The sequence below is a fragment of the Anopheles marshallii genome, chromosome 2 (assembly GCF_943734725.1).
Source record: "Anopheles marshallii chromosome 2, idAnoMarsDA_429_01, whole genome shotgun sequence".
Lineage (NCBI taxonomy): Eukaryota > Metazoa > Arthropoda > Insecta > Diptera > Culicidae > Anopheles > Anopheles marshallii.
Genome location: NC_071326.1, coordinates 26,510,139 through 26,521,149, shown reverse-complemented (window position 1 = coordinate 26,521,149; position 11,011 = coordinate 26,510,139). Strand labels below are relative to the sequence as shown.

The following is an 11,011-nucleotide window of genomic DNA, read 5'->3' as shown; positions in this document are numbered from 1 at the left end:
AAACAAACATCCAGCCCCATCACCACACACGCACACACGATCGTATCTCCTACCAGAACTTGGATGCTGTGTGGCCTTTGCACTGTACAGACACACCCACCGGGACACTATATACTTGAATCTTTCCATCAATCATCGCGCCCTTCTACTGCTCGGTCTCTCGTTACGCTGCCTGGCCATATAGGAAAGATTCCATCTTCCAGGCCCTTAAAATGCACCATATCATTTCCCCTTTCACCAACTAGCGCGGTGGTCAAGTGGGCCCCATCTGCGTGGTCTAATGTTACTCCAAAACTACTCTCCTCTTCCTCTAGGTCCCTATTCTCTCACGTATTTAAAATTTTGCCAACTTTTACCGCTGTCCTCTCCCTATCTCACTGCTAGTGGTTTTTTTGTATCTCTATGATCTCCTGTCCTGTCGTCATATATAATTATCGTCACCGTCCTTTCACATCGTGTAATGGATCGTTCAAAGTAACAATACTTTTAAACTTGATCATTATATACCGTAATCAGAACATTCGAAACGAAAAAAAAATCATATAGTCATAAGTATTCCTTTACATACATACACGTAAGACTACTCCCACTCTGTTCCTCCTCCTTCCTCGATCTCTATCTGTTTGTTCTCCTTTCTACGCACGGCTGCCGATGATTCTCCTCTCTGCTCTGCTTGCGTTGGGCGCAAGACATTGGCAGCATTTACAGCATGCATACAGCGCTCACTGCGAACTACTACGGATGGTGACGACGAATCAGAGATCGTGCTGCTACGGGTAGATGATCATATCGATCAAACATTGCGGAAGGCGACACACCACGATTCAGCAACTATAGACGAGTGCGACAAACATCGTACAGCACCAAGCAAACGGTAAAATCGTCTTTTATTTGCTTTCCTACCTGGCGCGCCGGTCAATTAGCAGCGAGACACGGCACGAAAGCATATCCAAAAAGAGCCAGAATTGTCCGGGTATACCACAACTTTAAAGAATCCCAGGATCCCTTTAAAGAAAACGAGTTTCTCTACACTCTTCCAAGAGACGGGTCTTCAGCACAGCTTAGGGAGCAAAACAGGATTTGCGGAGACCCTTTCTCGCAACTACACGCAGATGAACGCAGCTGACTTTTGGGTAGAATTGGATGTTGTCATGGGGATTTTGAACCACACGTCGCTATTCCACCTTCCACACAACTGGAGATCCTGTGTGCGATGGTTAGGGTCATTGGACGTTGGATTTCACCAGCACTGTCTCACTGTTTGCATATTTGTTCACCCTGCACATTTGCCGTTGCCCATCCTATAGTGGCTTTGACTTCTTTCATCGAGGTGTGGACGCTGGACCTTTCAGATTTTTCTCTCATCGGTGCGCCGTATTTTCGCTTTGCTGCAGTTGTCATTGACATCTTGAAGACAAACTTTAATGTTGGTGCTGTTGTTGCTGCTTAGCTTTCTTACGTCGATTTCGCTTCCGTTGACTTGCTTTTGTCTCGCCATCTTCTCGTCGTGCTGTGCTCGTTTGCTGCTTGTCGGTACTTCCACCTTTTGGCGAAACGCTCGCCATTACCGTAACTTTTTCACTGTTTCTAGCCGTCGTCGCCGTTGTATTCACATGCTCAACACTATCGCTGCTGCTGCTATTGCTGCCACATACGGTTGCGGTGACGGGTTGTTAAGCCTGCACGTTGAGAATCGTTTTCAGGTTGTGCGTGAAGGCGGCGGCATGACGATTGCTTGCCTTGGCCGCTGCCGATGCACACGACTTCATCGCCTTCGTTCGGAGCCGCGGTTGCTGTGGATGAAACTGCTGCTGCTTTAGTAGTGCCCCGTTGGTGGAGGAGGAACCTGCCGCCCCCTTTTTGTTGCTGCCATTACCGGTCACTGTGGACGAAACGGACGAACCGCCTGCCATCTTCATCATTGACGAGAAGGAACTGCTAACGTTACTGCTGCTGCTGCTGCTGTTAGTACCACCACCAACGGTTGTCCAGTGCACGGGTGGTTTCGGCAGCGCGGTGGGTGCGGGTGCGTCGTAGCACTTGCTGCCAGCAAAGTGGGAAAAGTTGGGCGGCGAACCTGATACAGGCCCAGCACCAGCCCCCATCGGTGAGGACATCATCGTCGTCGGGAAACTGCCACCACTGTGATTGCTCGGACTGGAGCGTTGATTAAAGCTGTTTGAGCTGCTGCTGCTGCTGTTGTTGCTATGGCGACCACCACCACCGCCTCCTGCTGCTCGTCCACCGGTAGGAGAGTACGATGGCTGCCTTTGCTGCTGCTGCTGCTGTTGTACTATCGGTATTGTGTTGGAGGAGGAGAAAATACTGCGGAAGTAATTCGCGCTCGGTGACCGCTGGCTACGGTTTCCTCCTGCTCCTCCGTTTCCACCATTGTTGCCACCACGCTGCTGCTGCTGCTGCTGCTTACTGGTGCTTCCATTGTTACCACCGTGGTGCAGCTGCTGTGCCGACGGGCTCAGCTGCTGCGGGCTGTGGTTGTGGAAGTATCGCTCGGCATGGTTACCGCTGCCAGCATTTCGCCCGTTACGATTGTGCGAGTTTGTCATCGCGCCCTGCAGAAGTCTCTCGTTCTCTTCACAGCTCTCGTTTTGATTTCTATCGTTTTTTATCTTGTTTGCACTTTCACTTTAGCTTTGTTTTAACACACTGTGACGCTTGTTTTCCAAAACTGCCTATTTACACACATTCGCCTGCGCCCTACGCGCATTAGAAAACAAAACAAAAACCAAAAAAAATTAATATTCCAAATACTTTTGCACGTTTGCGAATGGCTTTTGCCTGGTGTGTGTGTGATTTACTCTAAACAAAAAAAGATCAAACATTCACTGGCTCTATTTTACGCACTTTCCGTTTTCCTAATTCTCTCTTTCGATTAGCAACAAAAGAGTAGAAAAGAAACGCACTATCGTTTTACATTCGGCATCCGATGCCTCCCTCTTTCGTATCGTATTTGATGAGTAGTAAAGTTTGTTTCTTCTTTTTTCTTGGCTTTCGCTCTCACACATTCACACACTTATATACGCACTGTATACACAATTAAGCACAATTAGAAAATATGGTGGTGGTGGCAACGAACGGGTTTTGTGTTGCGTTTTTTCAATTAGGAGGAAAATATCTGACTGTGTTTTAAATGAAATGCTGGCTCGTACAGCGTTTTAGCTGAGTTTTCGTTATCCACCACAAAAAATAGTCGGAACAAATGTCAAACAAATGCACTAGTAACGGGAAGCGTCGACGTCTTTCGGTGGTCTGTTTTTCTATGCCTTTTGTTCGGAAAATTGATCACAGGAGCGATCAATTCGTCCCAAAAACACGCAAAAATAACGCACTCGCACCCTTCCTTTCACTGGACACAAAAGCTAACCTCTTCGCTCACGGTGTTGTTTTTACGCACACTGTACGCTTCCCGGTGGAGACCGTTTCTTATACTGCTTTGGGGCTCAATTGGCTTACTATCACAGAATTTTATGAATGGAATAAGTAAAAGCCACCACACTTTGTTGCTGCACACTACAAGTTTATATAGAGTTTGGGGCGCGTTCCTTTCTCTTTACGAGCCGATCACTCAACCGCAGCACCATACATCGACGAATGAGGGCTATGCAATGCTTGCGTGTGGCTATAGTAGCTCGTTGCGTTGCTATAGCGTCTCAACGTTTGTGGAGGGGGACGATGTTATGCTTTGGACGTTGCACAGCAAAACGGTTGCTACGTGCAGCTGCCGTCGCTCTTTCAGGGTTGTTTTGACCCCGTTTGCCTCTGCCCCGCGTACGTGTAGAAGCACAACGGCCACTCCACAACTGCTGCTACTGCTCTGTTGTTCGTGTATGTGTGCGTTTGATGAGGTTGTTGGATAGCACCGCCTCTTCACAGGGCACGTAAACACACACACACATTGGCCAACAATGGAAAATCAGATTTCAACCCTCTCTCTTTATCGCTGGCTCTGTGAACGCTTTGTAATGATTTTCCTTTTTTGCCGTGATCGGTCCCCTTCCTAAGAATGCCCCAGGATAATTCCACGTAGTTTATGGTACAATAGTTATAATTCTAACTGCTAAAAAATAACACTATGTTTTCTTCAGCGATTTATGCGCACCACACACACACACAGCACACTGGTTTTTCTCGCCACACTCTCTGTATAAACGGTCCGGGGGGGTTTTTCCCAATTCGACACCTGGGCCTGAACCCGACGTTTACACGCCCCGAATGCAAATACGCCTTGAAGACAACAACTATTTTGAGTGCGTGCGTGCGTGTACGTTCGCGGCAATCGCTTTTTCCTTACAATTATTATTGGTGTATATATGAGCCGTTGTTATACTCTGCAATAGAGACGTAAAATAGGAGAAAAATTCACATTACTTGGGTGTCGTTTGCAAAAAGGTTAACGATCAAAAGAATTTGTTCTGTTTTGCGTTAATTACGTTAAATTATATCGCCACCTTATGGTGGTGAAATAACGCAGCTTATTTTATGTAACGGAAAATGCAGCATAATGGTGGTTTTGGCTTGAAAATACAATTCTTCCTACCATCCAACAAAGTGTGTTGGACGCACGCACACCAATGCAAGTCGACGGGGGTCGCTGTCGAACGTGTACGTGACGTACGCGAATGAAACCACAAGATGGCGGCGGCCCTCATACAATACAACGCAATACACATTTTCTTGGTTCCACAATGTAACACATCGGGAACGGAGTGGAAAAAAAATCATGTCTTGAGAGGAGGGAGCAATCAATGGACTGCAAAAGATGTGTGTTGTAACAACAAATAAAAAAAAACCCTCTCCTCGTACCAACAAAACGAACGTTGCAAACACACACATCTATAAACCATTCACCACTACAGCTACCCGTTCTATAGACACAAGGGAGGTGGCGGTCCAGGGTCATGCACGAAGGGAAGGAGCACATAGAAAGCAATCTAGTACGTTTCTGCATTTTTTTGTATTTCGCACAAACATTACAGCATAAAAAATAGTACAAATCCGCATCACAAAACGTTTTTTTTATTATTCACACATTTAAACGAATTCGATTGTGTGTACGTGACAATTAATGGAAGCAAATGCGAACACATAGCTCTATGGAATGATGCGTCATAGGGCAGCCGATTTTCCACACAAAGAAAAGCAACGTTCATAGGCGCAGGTGATTTAGAAATCGGAATCTCTGGAACTTTCCAATAACTGAAATAAAACGGGTAAAGCAAAGACACTCACGGAAAAGGGGTGTTTTTCCACTTCACAAAAACGGCAACCAGGATTTGCTTTTTCCAGCAATCGTGCGCTTTTCTTCAGACTTTTCTTCTTCACACTACTCGTCTCTTCTCACTCACTCACTCACACCTCGCGCACATCCACACACTCTCTCTGGCTCACGGTCTCTGACGAACGATCCGTTCACATCGAGTTTATAATTCAAAATGTCAGTCGTTCTTGCTCGGACCTCGACTACATCGGGGAATTTGCGCGACGGAATGGAAACGTCAAACCAGGCTTGGGCTTGATACAGGGTGTAACGAAAATGGGGTTTGAAATGCGACCAGATTTTGTATTGTTTCAGTAACCCAATGGCCGAAAAGGAAAAGCAAATTTTCGAACGCGCATAAAACCTTGATGTCATCTATCTTGGAATACAGTACAACTTCCTTTTCCATTATTACTTAGAAGCAGTTCATGCGTGTGCTGCACTTATTTCTACTTGCGTACGAGAAAACTCAATAATTTTAAAAAAGTTGATAAAAATAAATAACAGGGTGATTGAGCGCAGCTGTTGGTGTTTTTGATAATGGCGCCAGGCCCACACAGCAAGATCGGTACATAATTCGATCCGCATCGTTCCTTTGGGCTCGATCGTTCATCGAAGGGTTATTTAGGCTGCGTACGTTTTTATTACGCAATATGAAAGATGGTGTGAAAGATTTCAGAGATCCAGTGGGAAAGATTTCATGACTAAATTGTGTTAAAACAAAGTTGCAATCAGGGTGCCTGAAGCATTTATTGTTACGTTTGCTACTTTTACCTTAAATCTGTTAACATCCATCTCAAATAAATGTACAAAAGTTAATAATTAAATAAAGAATCGCGTCGATTCATTATCTACATGAATTGGATCTGGCTGAATAATATCCAATCCTAAATCTTTACATATTCGCACCAACAACTGACGGTAAAATATTCCATATGGTTTAAAGACACCCTAGACAAAAAATTGACGTGTCACTATGGGTACAGCGAAGTCATGAAGGGAATTAAAATAAAAATGAAAATGTTTTAAATTTTTGGTTCCCGTTGCAATGGTGGTTTTCAATAGTGATTTAAGGGAAGTTCGGTGAAAGATAAGATAAAGTTTGATGATTATGTTTCATTATAATTCAAGGGCCCTACTACTTAAAGATTTTACACACGTGACGCATGGAAATTCTTTATAAATTATTTAAATATGTAGATATCATTTATATTAAGGAATATTCAGGAAAAAATTAGCAAAGAATAAGAAATAAGTTATACACAGTTGTTTGAATTTTTTAAAAATTAATTTAAGTTTTTCAACATTTATTCGAGAGTTAAAAATTTATTTAAATATTTAACTCATATTTATATTGATAATTATATGATAATCATCCTGAAATCATTGATATTATTGAAGTTATATACTCGAAATTAGATTTTTTGAAAATATGTTTCTTTAAATTATCATAACTTTCATTAAGAGCATTGATTAACTATCAACCGGCGGTCTACACTCTAAACATTGAGCAAAAGCTGTCAAATTGTATGGAACAAACGTTCATCGAACATATCTCCCATACGATTTGACAGTCCTTGGTTAAAGTTTAATGTCTGTAGATCACCAGGTTAGAGCAACGGAAACAAAAATTAAACATACCCCTTAAAATTTTATATTTTACCATGCCATGACCAAGTCGAGCCTTTGTCAAATACCATACAAATCGAACGACGAAATCGTCGGCTACAGAGTTGTGAAACCAGCCTTTTAAACTACCATTGGAACGGAAACAAACATTTCATAACATTTTTGTCTTTAATTTGTAACATTCTATGAATACGTGCAGCCCATAGTGTCAAGTTAAAATTTTGTTAAGGGTAACCTCACACCCTATGGGGGGGACTACAAAAATATTTAGCCTCCTGACCAATTCAGACCCATAGTGCAACAAATATATCCAGGGTAGCTTCGAAAAGGCTTGCCTATTGTCAAACGGTGCTGTCAACAGTCAAGTGTCAGCTAGAAGAAAAAATGATCAAGAAAACGAAAAAAGATAGCTAAGTGCGAAACGAAGAAAAATCCAGTGGAGAACTTTTTCCGTGAAATCTGTGAATTCCCTTTTATCTGTACTTGTTTTTCCTTTCTGGTTGCGTGATTGTTGGCATTATAGTTGGTCAGGTTACGTGCTGCCCTGAGCAGACCTTGTTTGTGGTGAGGCAAATGAAGGAAAATTCACGACAGCACAGCTGCCAGTATCATTTTTCGTTTCCGGATTAATTTATGTGACGAAGGATTGCACAAGCACGGTGTGGCCCACAGGTACCCAGGTGATTAGGCACGGATAATATTAGCGTTTTTGTGTGTACAGTGCAGTGTCCCTAAGGTTCGGTGCTACAAATAACATTGGAATCATCGCGCATAGAATATTGCAGCATACAGCAAACTTCTCGGAAGGCGCTCGCGTAAAGGGTAAGTGGAAAAGTGTGTAAGAAACAGGAGGAAAATTCAATACAAGCGCACGCAAACAACACGGTGGCCGGTGCATATTGCAGTGCATTCCTTTACACGCGTGCATGTCAGGGTTGGGCAAGCGATATTGAAAACTGTGGAAATATTTATTCTATCGATTATTTAACAATTCTGCAAAGTGTTAATGTGCAAAATTATCCTGCAAACCCCCAAAGGAATGTTTTCCCGCAGGGTTAAAGTGGAAGAAAAACCTTCGTTGGAACTAAGCGTTCAAAATCGTAAATACAAACAAATTAAAGTGACGAATTGCAATTCCCTGCCATCTATCCTTGTGCTCGCGATTGCGTATAATGTGCGCTCCTTTTCTCTCTTGGCATGACTGTTCGAATGTGTTGATACGCTCTTCTCGCGATACCAGTGCTGCCAGCCACAGCATCCTTGAACGCGTCGAACCGATGGTGTGTGTTTGTTTACTATATTTATCAAATTTTTCACCTTCTTTACGTTCTGCCCCAAGGCCGAACACAAGATTCAATCATAACCGTTTTGTGTTGGAGTGTAATCGGTGTAAGACAGCTTAATTGTCGGGGCGTTGGAAGTTGCGTAACGTAAAACAATGATGTAATTTAGCTACACGTGCGGTGTGCTGCAGTGTGCGCTGTTAGCACAGGGAACTTCACCGAAACACATTTGTTTGAACTGAAAGCTTCATTCGTGCCATGTCACTGCTGTTCGTAGCAATAATGCGGCATTATCTGGGACCACTCTTCAAAAGCTGTACAGTTTGTTGTGTTCTTAGTTCACACGTGTATCCAATAGAAATTCACCCATTATGAACATCCACATCCACTTACATTGACTATTTACACCGCCGTTCAATGTTGTTTGGTTACTGGTCTCTCTGGAATTGGGTGCGAAGCACTGCTTTATATTTTAATTAACTGTCTGCTTAATAGACTCGTGGACATTCCGAGATCACGTCGATAGTGCTTGAAATCGTGTCATCATAGCAGGCCTGAAGCTCATTTTGAATGTCAGAAGATGGTGCTTTCCATAGCCAGCTTTGTTGCAGCAGTTGAGAGAACGGATCGAGCGTGTTTATGTTTTCCATTTCCGCCTTTTTCCACCCAGGAACCTACAGCAAGAAAAGTAGTACCGCTCGGTTTCTCCCGGGATCTCAGGCTGCGGTTTGTGCGGTGCGTCTTCGGGCTGCTGGTCCGGGTGTTCGTGCACCAATCGTGCCACCGTTCGGGTTTCGAGTTCAAGGATATTTTGTCCGGAATATCCTTGCCCGTCTAAGTTGGAAGCTTTCTTTGTTCGTTTGCGTTTGTGCGCTTTGGGGTGGTCAATTCAGGAAGGTGGTTGGCACCCAAAACCAGGGAAAGCTTCCTGCCACACGTTCGTGTACATGTTATTTTCCTGCTCGTTCGTTTCAGGTCTTGTGTTGCAAATGAAGCAAGAATGAGAAAAAATGGTTCCACGGACAAGTCTGCGCGAACGTACGATGATGGCTTTAAGAATTGCGGGACGGAAGGATTTCCTTTGCTTCCGACAATCGACAACGAAGCATTCTTTAATGCGCAATAGCACACTTTCGATTTTGCTTCCTTAGTCTCGTTTGTCGGCAGGGAAAGGTGGTAGTGTTTTTTAAACATTGTGCATGACTCAACATTGTGGGGCGAAACCCGGCTCTTAGTGTACCATAATCCCTTTGGATTATTATTAAAAAATGCAGAAGTGTACAAGTGGAAGGTAGGACTGGTTGATACATGTAGAGGTTATTTTGGTTTTATGGTGAACTTTTAATTTCCCTTTTAGTAAGGTTAGTGGCCGAAGTTTGAAAAAGAAGATACAAGTGAGTTGAAACTCTTTTACTGTACTGTACACTCTGCATATAGTGCTTTTGGTTTCTTTTCTGTTTTAATGTTTCGTTTCCTTCTTTTTCAGATACCGCCTTTTGGTTTAAATTCCCGTTCCGATGTTAGAATTCGCAAGCTACGAGCTCCCATTCGCTCAAAAAGCCATTTGACGTGCAAAATCCATTTTTTACGGTTCGCGTTTGGGAAAAACAAGGATTCAAGAAACCCGAGCTGTGCCGATTTGTGATTGTACTGCTTGCAAATCGACCACTAATTGGACGCGCTGGTGGTGTTTTGAGTTTTTTTTATGGCAGAAGGATGGGGGGCACATTATTGTTTGCTTGCCTTTGGTTTTATTGTTGCTTCTTGTTTTTTTTGCAGACAGTTCAGTCTATTTGTAAAACAATCGATCGGTTTTGCATTCGGTGTGCTGCTTGAGAAGCTTGAGACAAATTTCCGGATCCAATTTAGTGGTTGCTACGATCAATCGGCCCACCATGCGGCAGAATGAGCTGAGTGCATACAACAGCATTGAAGCTTGACGATGTGAAACAAAAGCTGCAACTTGCATGCATGGATTGAAGAGTTTTTAAGCGGATGGTTTTGGGGTTTTGGTGTAGTCGAGCGAAACGGGCAGACCGTATTGATGTTACATTTGATATTAATGAATTAATAGGGTGTTTTGGAAATCAAAAGCAAATTTTATGTTAATTGTTACCGAGGTGATAAGTTACTGTGATTGGGTTATCTAACTTTGCTTTATTATTTATATGATTAACCCTCCCATGCACACGATTACCATGAAGAGTAGATGAATAATTGCTATAAAATTGTACAGCAAATTTGTTTGCCATTTACAAATCTCCCCACGGGCACAGTTTAGATGTGTGCTATCGATACGGAGGAATAAGTCGGCATTCAACCGTTGCCATTCCGGTTCCCAGCAGCAAACGCCAGTGCAGCCGATATGCGACTCCAATTGGAAAGGTTCCCCATTGGCCGGACGACGACGCGTACGCTGGGTTTTAGGATTGTCCTCGGCGTGTGAGGGTGGGCTGTGGCCGCCGGTTCACTTGAACTAATCGTGACGATAAATCATAATGCCACCGCTGGAAGGGCCACCTTTTTCTGTGGCGGCGGTTACGGCTCGACGGTATTTGGGTCGGTATCATGGGGTCCGCACGATGCACCGCACCGCACTTATCAAGGTGCATAAAATAATGAGTCCGCCCTAGGATTATTGAGTGCATTGCAGCGCGTTCACCGTTCGCCGCCGCTGTTTGCTGCCGGCTGGTGTCGTTTGGTGATTGTAATGCTGTTTTGTCCAACTTGTTTCATTAATTTTCACGCGTCAGATCATTAAAGTATGTTTCGTTTACGCACTGTGCTGGGTTCGTGTGACAGCGATCATGATTGGCCCGCT

At 43.7% G+C, this 11,011-nt stretch overlaps 1 protein-coding gene across 1 annotated transcript; it reads right to left on the bottom strand.

Annotated features, from left to right (window-relative positions):
* Window positions 1-1,673: 1,673 nt before the first annotated feature.
* Window positions 1,674-2,567, bottom strand: LOC128708853 (uncharacterized). The gene has a single exon (XM_053803835.1). It carries the CDS (start codon window positions 2,565-2,567, stop codon window positions 1,674-1,676), a length of 894 nt encoding a protein of 297 aa, XP_053659810.1.
* Between the last annotated feature and the right edge of the window lie 8,444 nt (window positions 2,568-11,011).

Coding starts and splice junctions, on each gene's coding strand:
- LOC128708853 (XM_053803835.1), bottom strand. CDS start 2,567: ATGACAAACTCGCACAATCGTAACGGGCGAAATGCTGGCAGCGGTAAC.